General features: G+C 51.0%; 7 protein-coding genes across 7 annotated transcripts; 3 read left to right on the plus strand and 4 right to left on the minus strand.

Moving 5' to 3' along the window:
- Positions 1-6: 6 nt before the first annotated feature.
- On the plus strand, positions 7-1,230 carry PV09_05976 (uncharacterized protein). Its single transcript, XM_016359550.1, has one exon. It carries the CDS (start codon positions 357-359, stop codon positions 927-929), a length of 573 nt encoding a protein of 190 aa, XP_016212799.1. The 5' UTR covers positions 7-356; the 3' UTR covers positions 930-1,230.
- Positions 1,038-3,076, minus strand: PV09_05977 (uncharacterized protein). Its single transcript, XM_016359551.1, has 3 exons — positions 2,008-3,076; positions 1,396-1,952; positions 1,038-1,330 (listed from the first exon to the last, which is right to left on the minus strand). Exons 1-3 carry the CDS (start codon positions 2,141-2,143, stop codon positions 1,286-1,288), a joined length of 738 nt encoding a protein of 245 aa, XP_016212800.1. The 5' UTR covers positions 2,144-3,076; the 3' UTR covers positions 1,038-1,285.
- Positions 3,077-3,382: 306 nt separating this feature from the next.
- On the plus strand, positions 3,383-5,221 carry PV09_05978 (uncharacterized protein). The gene is made up of 4 exons (XM_016359552.1): positions 3,383-3,795; positions 3,874-4,424; positions 4,476-4,713; positions 4,767-5,221. The coding sequence occupies exons 1-4, from the start codon at positions 3,692-3,694 to the stop codon at positions 4,888-4,890; spliced, it is 1,017 nt and encodes a 338-aa protein (XP_016212801.1). The 5' UTR covers positions 3,383-3,691; the 3' UTR covers positions 4,891-5,221.
- A 27-nt stretch (positions 5,222-5,248) lies between these two features.
- PV09_05979 (uncharacterized protein) lies at positions 5,249-6,419 on the plus strand. The gene is made up of 3 exons (XM_016359553.1): positions 5,249-5,707; positions 5,870-5,975; positions 6,050-6,419. Exons 1-3 carry the CDS (start codon positions 5,298-5,300, stop codon positions 6,131-6,133), a joined length of 600 nt encoding a protein of 199 aa, XP_016212802.1. The 5' UTR covers positions 5,249-5,297; the 3' UTR covers positions 6,134-6,419.
- Positions 6,146-8,729, minus strand: PV09_05980 (uncharacterized protein). The gene is made up of 3 exons (XM_016359554.1): positions 8,502-8,729; positions 7,924-8,445; positions 6,146-7,871 (listed from the first exon to the last, which is right to left on the minus strand). The coding sequence occupies exons 1-3, from the start codon at positions 8,505-8,507 to the stop codon at positions 6,480-6,482; spliced, it is 1,920 nt and encodes a 639-aa protein (XP_016212803.1). The 5' UTR covers positions 8,508-8,729; the 3' UTR covers positions 6,146-6,479.
- A 480-nt stretch (positions 8,730-9,209) lies between these two features.
- PV09_05981 (uncharacterized protein) lies at positions 9,210-10,850 on the minus strand (the record flags this gene model as incomplete). Its single annotated transcript, XM_016359555.1, has 1 exon — positions 9,210-10,850. The coding sequence occupies one exon, from the start codon at positions 10,848-10,850 to the stop codon at positions 9,210-9,212; it is 1,641 nt and encodes a 546-aa protein (XP_016212804.1).
- A 1,198-nt stretch (positions 10,851-12,048) lies between these two features.
- PV09_05982 (uncharacterized protein) lies at positions 12,049-12,566 on the minus strand (the record flags this gene model as incomplete). Its single annotated transcript, XM_016359556.1, has 2 exons — positions 12,049-12,358; positions 12,412-12,566. 2 exons carry the CDS (start codon positions 12,564-12,566, stop codon positions 12,049-12,051), a joined length of 465 nt encoding a protein of 154 aa, XP_016212805.1.
- Positions 12,567-13,446: the final 880 nt, after the last annotated feature.

Below are 13,446 nucleotides of genomic sequence, written 5' to 3' on the forward strand. Positions count from 1 at the left end.
GAACCAGGAAAGAATAAAAACGGCCGTCAGGGCATCAAGGACGTGTACCCAGCACATTAGTAATATTCGTCGGTCTCCACATGCTTACTTCATCTGTTCTCCTTGCTGTGGGAACAAAAGAACGGCCTTCCAGGTGAAGGAAGTGCATGGAAGACGGCTTACGTCAACGTCAAGCGGGTTAACTTAGAGAGTCCGTCGTCCTGTAGAAACGACCCAGTTCGGTACGGAATATAAAGCTTCCGTCTTCCCTCACAGCTCCCCTGCCAAGGTTTATACGTCAGTCCTGCGTGCGTCTCTTACTCCCTTCCCGCTACTCCCTTCTCCCTCTTTCGTCGACTCCGATCCCGTCACCAAGCATGTCAGGCCCTCTCCAATCCGCAATCATCTGGCCAGAGAAGTATCTCCCTGGGACCACGGACAACTTCGTCAGCAACGAGGTGATTGTCAAAGGCGTCACGGCTCAACAAGTATGGGCCAAGCTCGCCGACATATCCCAGTGGAAAGCCTACTATAAAAACGTCGACAAGATCACGCCTCCCACATCGAGCAACGAGTTGACCAAAGGCTGCACCTTCCATTTCAGCACGTTCGGCTTCCCCGTGATCACCAGCAACGTCGAGGAGTCCGTTGCTCCTTCCCCGGGCCGACCTGGCCGGATCGCGTGGTCCGCAAAGCTGGACGGAAACTCGGACGAGAAAGTCGACGTCTACCACGCCTGGCTCGTCGAAGACTTGGACGGTGGCCGTGTGAGGGTGCTCACGCAGGAGAGTCAGATCGGGAAGCCCGCCGCTGATTTGGCTCGCTTGAAACCCAACAAAATGTTGCTGGGCCACCAGGACTGGCTTGACGGCCTGGTGAAGGCAGCGAAGGGAGAGCCCGTCGATTTAACCAGCACGAACTTGAAAGCTGCGGGTTTGGAAGCTTACTAAGAGTATCTCTCTCCACAGCATTGTGCGGTAGAACATGCCTGGAAGTCAATAGTGCGCGGAGCGGGTCACTGAGGCTCAACATGATGAACGAGAGCATTTTTGAAATGGGTTGTCGTGAATTTTCAAAATCAAGACATCACTAGTGATTGTGTTGGATTAGCACGGCCTGTGAGACTATACCGTGGAATAACCCCGCAGAATAACCTGTTCCCCCATCAGGGACTATCTTCACTGTACCCGTGCCTGCCGAAATAGACAAATAGAGATGAAAATGAGAATCGAAAAGGTAGAGAATAGCCGATTGTGTTTCAAAACAGCGAGCGTGGTTCGTCGAAAGAAAGCCCTCTGAAAAACACTCAAAGAAGGATGGCTGCCGCAAATGTGGTAACGCCAAACACGGCCTGTGAATGCGGATTTTAGTCTTGGTCCTGGTGCTTGGCCCATCGCATAAGATGAGAGAACTTACGAACGTCCATGCAGCTAAATTGCCCACATCAGGTCCCACAGCAACTGATGCACTTGAGCTGGCGACCGATGGCGAAGATGCGAGGGAACTGAGCCCCGTTGCCTGAGCGGCAACGATTGTCGGCCCGTCTGTATTCGTACTGGACACATCGAGTACATTGCCCATCGCCGAGCAAAACCCTTGATAGTAACTAGCCCAGTAAGCGGACGTGTAGTAGCCTGCTGAAGACCAGTACGAGTAGCAATAGCTGTATGGCGCATCGTAGTATCCCGGCGCCCATATGAGGGAACTAGAACTCGTGTCGTCTACTTGGTAGCACAAAGCAGCTGCCTGGTACTCATAGGAGCTGCTAAACAGATTGGGATCGTAGAAAAGGGCCGCTGACTGGCTCTCGTATGCTAAACCACAGTTGAGGCACGCTGCGTCTGTGGTGGCGCATCCAATGTCACTTGTCGAGCTTGCTGAATCAAAGAGGGCTGACAAGATCGAAGTGCAGTCGATCCCCGGCAAGTCGCATACTTGAGTCTCTTTTGGCTGATACTCTACTGTCTTGGGCGCTGTGGTGTGATCAGACTGTATCGAGCTATCGGATCTATAAGTGACAGAACTCACTGTATCCCTCTAGCGTTTTTGCAGGAGGTTTGTACGGGTTGCCATCGATCTTTCCAGGTTTAGGTGCTGCAACAATTTCGAGCGCGAGAGTCCATCTGAGCGTGAGTGCCAATTCAAAGATCTGAAGCAACTTCATGCTTGGTAGGTAGGGTGAACAATCTATAAGGAGATCACCAGTTGAACCACGGGCGAAAGGATCTTTGTGTTCTTAGCGATCAGAATATCGTTCAAACTTAACGAAAGCCAGAAACCATCTCATTTTCAATGCTGAGGGACCTCACAAGTCATCGCAAGTCACGGATCACATTCCAAGCCACATATCTCCAGATAACCAACCAAACTTGACTGTCCAGGATGGAAGGTATTTCGTGCCATCGTCACAGTCGAGAAGATAACAATCTACTATCGTACGAGTTAACAGGCCAGTCAAAAGCTGAAGCCAAGAACAATATACGAGCTTGCAAACGCAGCTATGTGATGTGAATCGAAAAGGTCGGATGGGGGCCAGTATCTCGGTTCGAAGAATTCCTTGCCGTCGAGGCTAACGATATGAAATGTTCAGAGCTACGTAGTTATAAGCCTTTTACAAGTCCCGTCGTAATCTTTAGACTTCTACGACAAGAAAAATGTGATTTTCCTAGGGATAAATGAAACTAGACGCTGTTAGCGGAGGTCCAGATGCTTCGTGCAGCTCGGACGACTTTGTCGACTGATTAACTGGGTGTCAACTTGGTGAGGCCTAAAGCTGGGGCATGCATAAGCTTGACAAGCATTCTTGAGAATGCGCCTCAACGGATCTTGCCGATGTCAACTTCAGATTTGAAACCTTGCAGCGGGGACCTGAAGCCATGGAAGCAATGAAGTGCTTGAGGTCAAACCACAGGGCACATGTGTGGTTAGGTTTTGGCGTCGTTTTCGCATGACACGGAAATCTCCTTGGATCATACGGACCAACATGAATCAAGCGAGCAAGCACAGAATTCGACGTTTAGGCAGAGAACGGATTTCTTTCAAGGTTTTCCTGAAAGCTTTTGTCCACAGCCCCAAGGCTCATCATGTTCCGAGGGCGCTCTAACCATGGAGACGCGGACGTCAAGGGCGAGGCACGTGCCGTACAGCGACAAGAAGCGGCTACCACCACACTGCACTCCTGCGGTGTTCGGTGGTGGCGACGGAATGGAGACGATGGCAGAAAGAAAGAATTGTTGTGTTTCGTTAGAGGCCGAAGAACAAAACCCGGAACCCATGTGGCACGTGACGTCGTCCACGGCTCTCGAGAGCCACTTTAGTGTTTACCCACGGTTGCTTGGCGCGGTGGCTCGGTAGCCTCGGTTGATCTCAGCCGGCAGAAAGAGGACGACAATGGCGGCCGGCCGACCATGGGAGAGAAGAAATGTCCCGTGTACTTCCTGCACTTGCCGCGACTCCAATCTTCTTACAGCTTATCTCAGCTGTCTGGTATCCTCGTTGTCTTTTCGCATTTTCGACATAGATTGGACATGAGAAGGTCATAAGAGCGTCAAGTCCTTGGTTTGTTACCGCTTTTGCCCTTCCTTCACCGCGCCGCCGAGGAAGTCCGTCATTGTGCACAATTGCCGACCAGGATTGCGATAGCCCTCGAGCAAGTTCTTGGTTCCCCATACATTCGCTTCACTTGTAACAGAGGCAGCGAAGAAATCAAGAGATGGCGGTAGTTTCAAAAGAGGCACCCATGCCTCCATGGGGTTATGCGGTCGCCGGAGCGTTTGGTGCCGTGCTCGCAAACACTTTGGTGTACCCTCTGGATCTGTACGTGAGCAGCATTCGCCTGCCGCCGGGCAATGGAGCACGAATGTCCTCTCAGCATGCAATACTGACTTATCTCAGTGTCAAGACGCGATTACAGGTTCAGATCAAGAAGAAGCAGGCCGATGTAGCGAAGAACCCCGCTGATCATGAACACTACCACTCGACATGGGACGCCATCTCCAAAATCACAAAACATGAAGGTCTGAGCGGTCTGTACAGTGGAATGGCTGGCAGTCTGGTTGGTGTTGCTTCAACCAACTTCGCATATTTCTACTGGTACACCGTCGTGCGGACATTCTATCTTGCCCGGCCCGGTGTCAAGGCCCCCCTCAGCACTGCCGCTGAGCTCTCTCTCGGAGCCATTGCAGGCGCTCTCGCTCAGCTTTTCACCATTCCAGTTGCCGTCATCACTACGAGGCAACAGACCCAGCCGAAGGGCGAGCGGAAGGGTATGTTTGCCACTGCCAAGGAAGTCATCGACAGCGAGGATGGATGGACCGGTCTCTGGAGAGGCCTAAAGGCTAGCTTGGTTCTTGTCGTCAACCCGTCCATCACGTATGGCGCCTACCAGAGACTACGCGAGATCATGTTCAAGGACAAGAAGGTCCTGAGGCCATGGGAGGCATTCAGTACGTAGTAAGCAAAGGCAAGATCGCAGACTGCGCTAACACCAGTTCTAGTGCTCGGTGCCATGTCGAAAGCGCTCGCCACGATTGCTACTCAGCCCTTGATTGTTGCCAAGGTCGGCCTTCAGTCGAGACCACCGCCAGCCCGCGAAGGCAAGCCATTCAAGTCATTCATCGAAGTCATGGCATACATTGTTGAACACGAGGGCCCTCTCAGTCTGTTTAAGGGAATCGGCCCACAGCTCATGAAGGGCTTACTTGTTCAAGGCATCTTAATGATGACCAAGGAAAGGCAAGTAAATTCCCATTGATCTCGCTGCTTTATCTAATAGAACTTTCTTTCAGGACCGAGCTGCTGTTCATTCTCCTTTTCCGTGCATTAAGGGAATTGCGAAACGATAAGCTCAAGAAGTTGGCCGAGGCAACGGCTGCGAAGGCGAAGGCTGCTTCACCTGCTCTCGTAAAGTAGACAAGAGAAAAGGTCATTTGCGGGTTTTTTCTTTAGAGAAGATGTCGGCTCGCGAAGAAGCATATGAAAAAAAAAAGAGGCTAAGGAGACCGAGGACATTTTTTCATTACGTGTATACTTCTCTGCATGAATACATCCTGGGGATTTTTTGGCTTTGCCTGTTTGTATGTGTGTGAATATGCAAGTGATGCGTATGTACACCAGGCGCTTAGAGGGGTCCGTCTGGATTTACAGCAATAGATAACAATGCTGAGGCGCTTTGAGACTAGTCATGGCTGCGCTACCTCGCTTTGCTTAGTCAGTTCAAGTCTTCAAGTGCAATCATTGTAGATGCTTCCGCGGCACAACAATGCCATCATGGGAACAGAAAGCTTTCCTTGCGCTCGGCACTCACGTGGAGCCGTAACATGTCTGAGCTTAGTTCTCCGATCGTTCAGTCGCAGAGATCAAGAATCCCACGAAGGGGACCTTCGCTCGAGGATGTCAGCCACTTTTTGAAGCTGTCCGAAACAGGCATCACTCCAGAAGCTTGCCCCATGCGGCGAAACGTCAAAGCTCAAGAAAACAGCCGGAACCACGAAGGCGACGGCCAGCTCGCAAAAGTCCACCCTCTCGAGCTACCCTCAGCTGTCTTGTTTTCCCTACAACACCATCCTGTCCCGAAGATGGCATCAAGAACAGCCCTCACGCGAGCCATTGCGCCGCGCACGCCGACATCCTTCGTCCCCCGGCGCACCTTTGCGCACACCACCCGGCTTCTCGAGACCGCGGGCACCGTACTGCCGCCCAAGAAACCCGTGGGCGCTTTCAGAGGAGGGTGCGTGACCTTCTGAGCAGCCTCTGCGCGTCGCCGTGCCGCTTTCGTGGGCCGTCAAAGGCCGAAGACGAGCGCGACCATACGACCGAGCGGGCAAAGCTCCGGTTTCGCGCAGTGGAGGGTGCCGTCCGTGATACAATGGCTAACGGAGCGGATTTACAGGCTCTTCGGCTTCCTCTTGGGCGCGACCGGTGCTGGCGCAGCCATGTACACCTACGTTGTCCAGGAGTACAAGGTCAGCAACGAGATGCTAACCGAAGATATCTACGTACGTTTGTCACACTCTTATCGTGGCCCTCACCTATGCGGAAGAAGTCGCGCTTACACGACGGAATGAAATAGAATCTACAGGCCACCGTGCAGCGGATAGAAAGCTATGTTCGCGTGATGGAAGACAAGGTTGAGAACTCGCTGAAGAAAAAATAAAGGTTGGATCAGGTGGTCAACTCCTCCCCGCTTGGCAATGGTGGAATTATTTGAATAGCAACAAGCTTCGAGGTATTTATATGCAAGAAACATAGGGCTTCGATGAATAAAAGAGGTCTCAACATGTATCATATTGCGATTAGTCGAGCTCGCTACGCAGACTTGCAAAGAACCTACGTCCCAGCATGTCAAAATATACGATACCCACCGTCTTGACCCTAATCCCTTTGGACAAGGCCTTCTCTCAATGGGAATACTCTGCTCTAACCGCCACGGGTATCTTCGATGTCATAGTTCAACGTCTTTTCCACTGTCTAGTACTTAAGCATTGTTCACGATCATATGCTCATCCCGAATTGAGCTGCCTTCTCCAAGCATCTTCACTGACGTGTCCAGCTTGGGGAGTGCTGCTTGTACCAATCCGCCTCGTGACCCGTCTAAGTTCCGCATTACCAATTAGATCATCGTGTTGCTGTTTACGCTTGGGGCCAGGTGTTGGTATCAAGCTCTTATCCTGGCTATGCGTCTGTGGCTCTTCTCTTATTTCTGGGCCAGCAGAGCTTACATAGATTGCCTCTTGAACAGTGGGTTCACGACTTTGACTTTGTTGCTGTGAGGGCATGCGCCTCTGTTGCGGTTGGGTACTAGCTCGTCCTGAAGAGTGTGGGCTGGTGGCGGATGGAGCATCAGAACCAGCTCTTACCGATGCTCTTCTTCTGGCAGCTGCTTGTGCCCCTTCTACACTCTGGTGCGGAGTGTGTGATAGACTTACTGCCGTTTCCTTCGGCTCAAACAAGGAGGATCCGAATACTTGTGTCCGTTGCATACGACGCACTTCCTGTTCGAGTTGATGGAAATTCGTCGGAGTATCTGCATTCCCGTTCATGATCTCGGGGTCCACAGGCACACCGTTGTCATCTTGCGGGAATTCGGGAAACATCGGCATGATCGAGTCCGCTGTCGTCATAAGAGTACCGAAGGTTGCGTCTGCGGCCGTGTTGTCCTGTTCTTGAAACTCCTGCACTTCAGGGGAATTATCTTGAGCTCCAGGTGTGGCTGGTTGGCGCTCTGAAATAGGCTGACCGTCTGCGTTGTATCCGTGAGCCCACAGTGACTTTTCACCTGGCGGGACACTAAACTCGCGGTCGAAAGGTGGGATGGTTGTCTTCTTCGGGTTAGGCTCCCGTCTTCCATACGGAGCAATAGCTCTCTGGGGCGCTTCTTTGCAATGCGCACAATTTTTGATAACTTGTGTGACCGTGTCCTTGATTCGGACCCAGTGATAACGCTCCGTTATCGTTGCCGTGGTCTTATTGATTCCTCCATGATGCTCTGAGTGGATGCGCCAAGCGACGTCGTATTGGCGTTGCGGATCGGAGATGACCTCCTTTCCTTTAAGCACGAGCTTTTCAGGTTCGGTATCCGTTGCAGGAATCAGTTTGTAATGTGTTGAAGCTGAACGCAATCGAGATTTCTCGGCACGATCCGCACCATCAGGATAACGACCGTGCTTGAGATAAAACTTGATCCTTTCAAAGCGCTCCTCGGATACAAGGTCGGTATCATCAACACCCAGATCACGTCCGAAAATGATAGCGTCAATTAGCTGGCCAGGATAGGATTTTAGATTTCCGCAGCCTTTTACACGGCCAATGCGCTTAAATCCCAAAGCATCCCAGATGCGGCACGAGGGCGTGTTTGTTTCGTAAACTAGGTTAAATACCGAGTATGTGTATCCCTGGAGGGCTTCAGTAACTGATGTGCCGTGAACGTCGTTGGAAGATTCTTACTAGCTTAGGAGCGTAGTCCAAATATCCTTCCCCCATTAAGCGGCCAACGCCTCTGTTCCTAGAGCCATCTGTGACAAGAAAGCCGCCATTGCACACATGGCTGCTCCTTCCAGGGTAATTTGGCTTGATGTAGAAGCTACCGAGACACTCCTTCTCCCAGTCGCAGCCCCTCTGCGCCATTTGCATAACTTCATAGGGCTCGTGGATGTCGCCTAGCAGCATAACCGCACCGAAATTGGCAAACCAATAGTTCCCGAAGGCATCTACCGTCATCGGATCTGTCATCGGATACGTGTCTCCTTTTTCGATTTCTTTGTTCAATTGGCTGCACAGGTATGCGACAAGCGTGCGTGGGACCTGCAAAACAGAGGAAAACGGTACCAGCGTGGCCTGCGTAACACGATCGCGAAGCGTGACGGATCTAGGCTGTATCTCCGGCGGAAGTACAGCCCCATCTGTAAGGTGAGGCCCGTTGCCGGATGTGCGGTAAATGGTGGGCGAAGTTGGGTCGTCCAGCATTGCCTAGGTCTGATTAATCCTGGTCATATTGTTGCAAAGTTCCTCTTTCGTATACTCACAGGCATCTTGGGCCAAGCAAAGCAGAGACAGGAGCCTCAACTAGCTGAATACATGCTTACTGTCAGCACCCACTGTAGTAATCTCAAGTCGCGTGCAAAGCTTCCGCTGCACCGAGCGAGGCTGGACTATAGGAAGCAACAACATCATGCATGGCCGGCTGCTACAGTGCGCAGATTGCAGTAAAACGCGCACAATCTAGCGACGGTGCACGATGGCATGCGCCAGGTTTGGTTCGCAGGGCAAAGGAGCATGACTTACTGTGCAATAAATATGACACTGGAGTGTTCTGACGACTACATACGTGTGATGCAAAACTCAGCAGGTTGTCGTGAGGGGTTAGTGATTATGTAATCATTCCTCACGTGACTGATTTGCAGAACTTTGTGCTCAACTTGAAATTTGAGGGTCGATATCACTGATCGATGGCGTTTTTTTTTTTTTTTGGGAAATTCTGGGGAGTAAAAGCTTCTGATATCATTTCCCGAAAATGAGCTCCGATGTGTTTTATTGATTCCCAAGTAACGAGCAGGTCAGACGAGAGGATAGCGTACAAATAAAAATTTAACAATATTTTGATGCACAGCAATATGTCGATTCTGTGTCATTATCCGAGAAGCATTGTCGCATACTTTAACTGAGCAGTAAAGCGGTATCTACGTGGAGCTTCGATCGCATCAGTTGGCAACACTTGCAAAGTGTATATTCGACTAAATCTTCGACGTGTTATTTTTCTTGCTCAATATGTGCTCGGCCGCAAGATAACCATACACAAGCCCGCGACAGACGCTAAAGCCACTGTTGTAGCCTGTTCCCACCATCGTAGGAGAAGACACGACGCCAACAGCATACAGTCCGGGAATAGTTTTGCCCTTTGTATCCAGCACCTGGCCGCTTAGTCCCGTTTTCACTCCTGCGTTTCCGATACCAGTATTTACGATACGCCAGTTCATACCAAAGAACGGTCCACGCTCGATAGGTCCCAGTAACGCGCTTGGCTTATGGGCCGGGTCGCCCAGGAACTTCCTCGCCCAGTCGTTCTCGCCCCGTCTGAAATCCGGATCTTTACCTTCTCTTGCATTGAGGTTGAAGCGCTTGATCGTGTCAAGAAAGACATCCGAATCTATATTGAGCTTTACAGCTAGCTCACGCAAAGTTGGCGCTGACACCACGTTCATCTGTTCCGGATACGGCTGGCCAGGTGCAACCGGAGGCAGTCCGTACTTCTGATGATGATCTTCGTCCCATATCAAGTAGAATGGATTGGAACCCTTTCCTGTAGCAATTGCAGTTACTACGGAGCGATAGTAGGAGTCGTCGCAGAAGCGCCTGCCTGTTGAATCAACAAATATCGAATGCGGAAATCCCATTGTTGACGCTCCATATCTGAAGCCATAGTCGTCCTGGCTCGTAGACATGCCCATAAGGTAGCCTGGGATGTGCATTGCCCTCTCGACAGGCATCACGACCACTTCAGCCCCGATCTCTCGAGCCATCAAGTGCCCGTCGCCACGGATTCCCGGCGGCGCCACGGATCCAGTCCGTTCTCGTTCCATTCCCGAGTACTCCTTAACGAGGTCAAAGTTCCAGTCGTAAGATCCCGTTGCCAGAACCACTTCGCCCAAAAATTTTCCTTTGCCACCAGGAGTTTCACATTCTACTCCAATAACAGTGCCGTTGTTCCTGATCAACTTAGTTGCGCGATGGCTTGTCAAAATTCTCACCTTCCGACGAACTAGTGCGACCAGCAAGTGCGCTGCCACACCAGTACCCATGGTCATGATATCCTCAGCTTGGCGTTGAGCAATCAAATCATCGAGTTCCTTGATCTTACCGCTGAGGCTAAACATTTCACCATATGTGGGACCGGGAGGATGGTGCGGGCTGTACAGGATTTTGGACCGCCATTCACCCAACTCAGCACCGTTAATGGGCGCAGCAGCCAGATACCGCCCTTCAGCCTTTGATCCTATCACTTCAGGGTAGTAATAGTCTGGGAAGTCACGAATGATCTGCCACCGCATAGCTTGACATTGTTCCAGATGTTCCAAAACTCTTGGTGCCTCAGTAATCCACTGGTCCATCGCCTGCTCATCAAGCTTGCTCGGTTCATCGTTGAGCGCCTTGACGTATGCACGTGTCTCTTCGAAGCTATCTTTGAACCCTTCGCGGATCATTAAATGATTCATTCCCGCCCAAACTTGCCCTGCTGAGAAGGCCGTTGAACCCCCAACCTTGCTGTATGCCTCAAGAACAACGACACGTAACCCTAAATCGTGTGCACGAACGGCAGAGGAAAGCCCGCTTGCTCCAGATCCCACGACAACGATATCATACTCTTTACTGGTCATGCTTCGTGAAAGTCGCGCATAACAGCGCTTGAGATTGGAAAGAAAGAGTAATTCCCTGGATAATTTTCCGGCTCTATCACGATCTGATGTAGCCTAATATACCAACGAAAGCGTCGTACATGTTCTGAAAAAAAGCAGAAGTAATGTTCACGCGGAAAACCATAAGCGAAGCGCCAGATAGACCCCTCACGTCTTGTGCTTGATGAAAAGCCGTCCATTCCGATTGACTTGATCCTGAGGTGAGAGAAACGAGAGCAAAGAGTACGGATGGAATCTGTGTTTACTCGTCTTCGATGCCGTCGTTCCGGACGATGCAGGCTAACGCCATCCTACCACGGCACTTCGAACAGTAGCCTCCTTCGGAACCTTAGGAGCTCTAGACACTTGTGTGGGCATTGTATAAATATTGAATCAAGCGCATGCTGTTTAATTCGAGGAATACCGTAGTATATAAAGTTCTGATGAGTAGACCCGAAGGTCTATGATATGGAGCAGGCGTTGTTGGGCACTTTCATGATGGAGTTCATCCCGAAATAAAGCAGGTTACAATCGTTGAGAAGGTTAAAGAAGTAGAATTCAATATTGAATCGGTAACGGGAAGTGGAATACGAAGAACGTAACGTGCATTGCTAGGAGATAAGATAGCCCAAATAGTTCCGACATCTCTACGGACCGGTCCTTTCCACGCCGGCGGAACTTGAACGACCCGTCATATCACGTGATTGTATTTTGTAACTTATTTGTGATATTACTTCTCAATGGCGGAATGAGAGGTGATTCGGGTAATCATGTTCACCAGACATATAATCGAACTCAGTTCATGAAACGTGTAAACCTTCTTCTCTCCATGGATATGCCAGCGTGATTCCGGTGTTCCGTATGAAAAGAGCAGCCGGTGACACCCAGAAATCTTTACCCGAAAAGAAGTGTCATGAAACTTCGACAGGCATTTCTCACAAACAGAACTCTCACGCCATACCTGAGTCCCCTAACCCGCTTTCGGGGCTCCAACGAAAGGCTATCAGCAAAGAAAGGGATATTGTACAGGGTATGACGAAACAGAAGATGATCCCCCGCGAACGTTTCTTTACCTCTCGCTCGCGCGATGCAACGAAAAATGGATAGCGTACTGCTAGCACTATGAACAAATATTCTAGTGGCGCCCTAAGTACTAAATGGCGCGATCGCCGCAGAAAATTCAGTAGTACGACGACCTTCTGTCATAGTCCCGACGCGGACGGTACGATCGTGTCGACGGCTGCCACTGTTTCACCTTCTCAACTTCGTCACGGAACCGGTCTCGGATGTCAAGTAACCGCATTCGTTCGTCAATGCTGAGGGAGTCCTTCCTTGAGCGAGTTTTCGTCGTACCACTCCTCGTAACAATGTACTCTTTGCGTGGTGATCTCGCCGGGGCATGATGAGATCTTGGTCGAGACGAGTACACAGTCACATCAGGGCGGTCCCGCCTGTAGGTGTCCTCCGGAGAGTAGTCTCGTCTTGATGGTCTGTCATGGGTCACAGTACGAGTGTGAGTACTGCGGGTTTTCGGCAGCAATACCGACCATATCGACGAGCTTTGCTTTGGCTCTCGTCGATCATATCTCTCGTGTCTGTCGTATCTGTCGTATCTGTCGTAGTGTTTGGATCTTGAATACCTATCTGCTGCTGCTCTTGACGATGAGCGGAGACTGCTCCGTCTAGGATAATGTCCATGGTCTGAGAAGGAGCGTGGTCTAGGGGGCCGGTTCGCTCTGGAATATGCTGTTGGCTCGTACGATATTGTCGCTGAATTCTTGAATTCGAGACCGTCGTCATAATGGAGCTGTGTGGGCGCGGGTATTCCATTTCTGAAGGCTCGATCATTCGATCTTATGACCACTGGAGCAGCTGTGTTGGCGACTTCCCGTCTCCAAGCATCAACCCGTCTCTCCTCAGCCGGCGTACAGTATCTGCTATGCATGGTCTAGCAGTCTATATCACTGACATGTGAGGTGAGGCGACACGGCCGAGCGCAGAGTAAACTGAGGATTGTACTGAAGTAATTTTGAGAGGATGGTTTGAGCTGGATCGCAGTTTGAGTGTCTGCTTCAAAAGAGCGTACTTCAGATACGAATCGTTCGGGCCGGCCGGTTTAGTATTTACACAGCCGTCCCACGGGGGATGTGTGGGCGGTCCTCCGTCTGGAGACGCTTCGTGGCAGCCTCTCAGCAAGCGTGACCGTACAAGTGGTAGGCTCAGGCTCCACCGCCAAAAGGGTGCCTGGACCCCGCGCCTCGGCCCTCACGGCCCTTGCCGCGCAGGCCGTGGGTAAAAGAAAATAGTGCAGGATTAGCGGGTGGATGGGATGCGTTCGGGGGTAACTGGTGAAAGCGAAGAGATGAGCGGATTCCGCATGCGCGACTTGTCTGATTCGCAGGCAGACGGCTGATGGACCAAAACTTTGCAGTTGCGCTGTACCAATAAGAAGTACATTTAGCTCGTCATTTTGCAGCGTTCTAGCGGGGGGGGGGCCAAACACCGCGTTCTCTTTCTCGCTCTTAGCTTGAGGCCTTTGCATCGGAAGCGAAAATTTTCAGCACGAATCGACACGAGC

Source organism: Verruconis gallopava (genome assembly GCF_000836295.1).
Source record: "Verruconis gallopava strain CBS 43764 unplaced genomic scaffold supercont1.19, whole genome shotgun sequence".
NCBI classification, from domain to species: Eukaryota; Fungi; Ascomycota; class Dothideomycetes; order Venturiales; family Sympoventuriaceae; genus Verruconis; species Verruconis gallopava.

What these genes read in the sequence shown, in the direction of transcription:
- PV09_05976 (XM_016359550.1), top strand. Translation starts at nt 357, where the DNA reads ATGTCAGGCCCTCTCCAATCCGCAATCATCTGGCCAGAGAAGTATCTC.
- PV09_05977 (XM_016359551.1), bottom strand. Translation starts at nt 2,143, where the DNA reads ATGAAGTTGCTTCAGATCTTTGAATTGGCACTCACGCTCAGATGGACT. An exon ending in AAAAACGCTAGAGGGATACA is followed by an intron (nt 1,953 to 2,007) that starts GTGAGTTCTGTC and finishes ATCACACCACAG; the next exon opens with CGCCCAAGACAGTAGAGTAT. An exon ending in ATTTAGCTGCATGGACGTTC is followed by an intron (nt 1,331 to 1,395) that starts GTAAGTTCTCTC and finishes CCGCATTCACAG; the next exon opens with GCCGTGTTTGGCGTTACCAC.
- PV09_05978 (XM_016359552.1), top strand. Translation starts at nt 3,692, where the DNA reads ATGGCGGTAGTTTCAAAAGAGGCACCCATGCCTCCATGGGGTTATGCG. An exon ending in TTGGTGTACCCTCTGGATCT is followed by an intron (nt 3,796 to 3,873) that starts GTACGTGAGCAG and finishes GACTTATCTCAG; the next exon opens with TGTCAAGACGCGATTACAGG. An exon ending in GAGGCCATGGGAGGCATTCA is followed by an intron (nt 4,425 to 4,475) that starts GTACGTAGTAAG and finishes CACCAGTTCTAG; the next exon opens with TGCTCGGTGCCATGTCGAAA.
- PV09_05979 (XM_016359553.1), top strand. Translation starts at nt 5,298, where the DNA reads ATGTCTGAGCTTAGTTCTCCGATCGTTCAGTCGCAGAGATCAAGAATC. An exon ending in GTGGGCGCTTTCAGAGGAGG is followed by an intron (nt 5,708 to 5,869) that starts GTGCGTGACCTT and finishes GCGGATTTACAG; the next exon opens with GCTCTTCGGCTTCCTCTTGG. An exon ending in TGCTAACCGAAGATATCTAC is followed by an intron (nt 5,976 to 6,049) that starts GTACGTTTGTCA and finishes GGAATGAAATAG; the next exon opens with AATCTACAGGCCACCGTGCA.
- PV09_05980 (XM_016359554.1), bottom strand. An exon ending in TGGACTACGCTCCTAAGCTA is followed by an intron (nt 7,872 to 7,923) that starts GTAAGAATCTTC and finishes GAAGCCCTCCAG; the next exon opens with GGATACACATACTCGGTATT.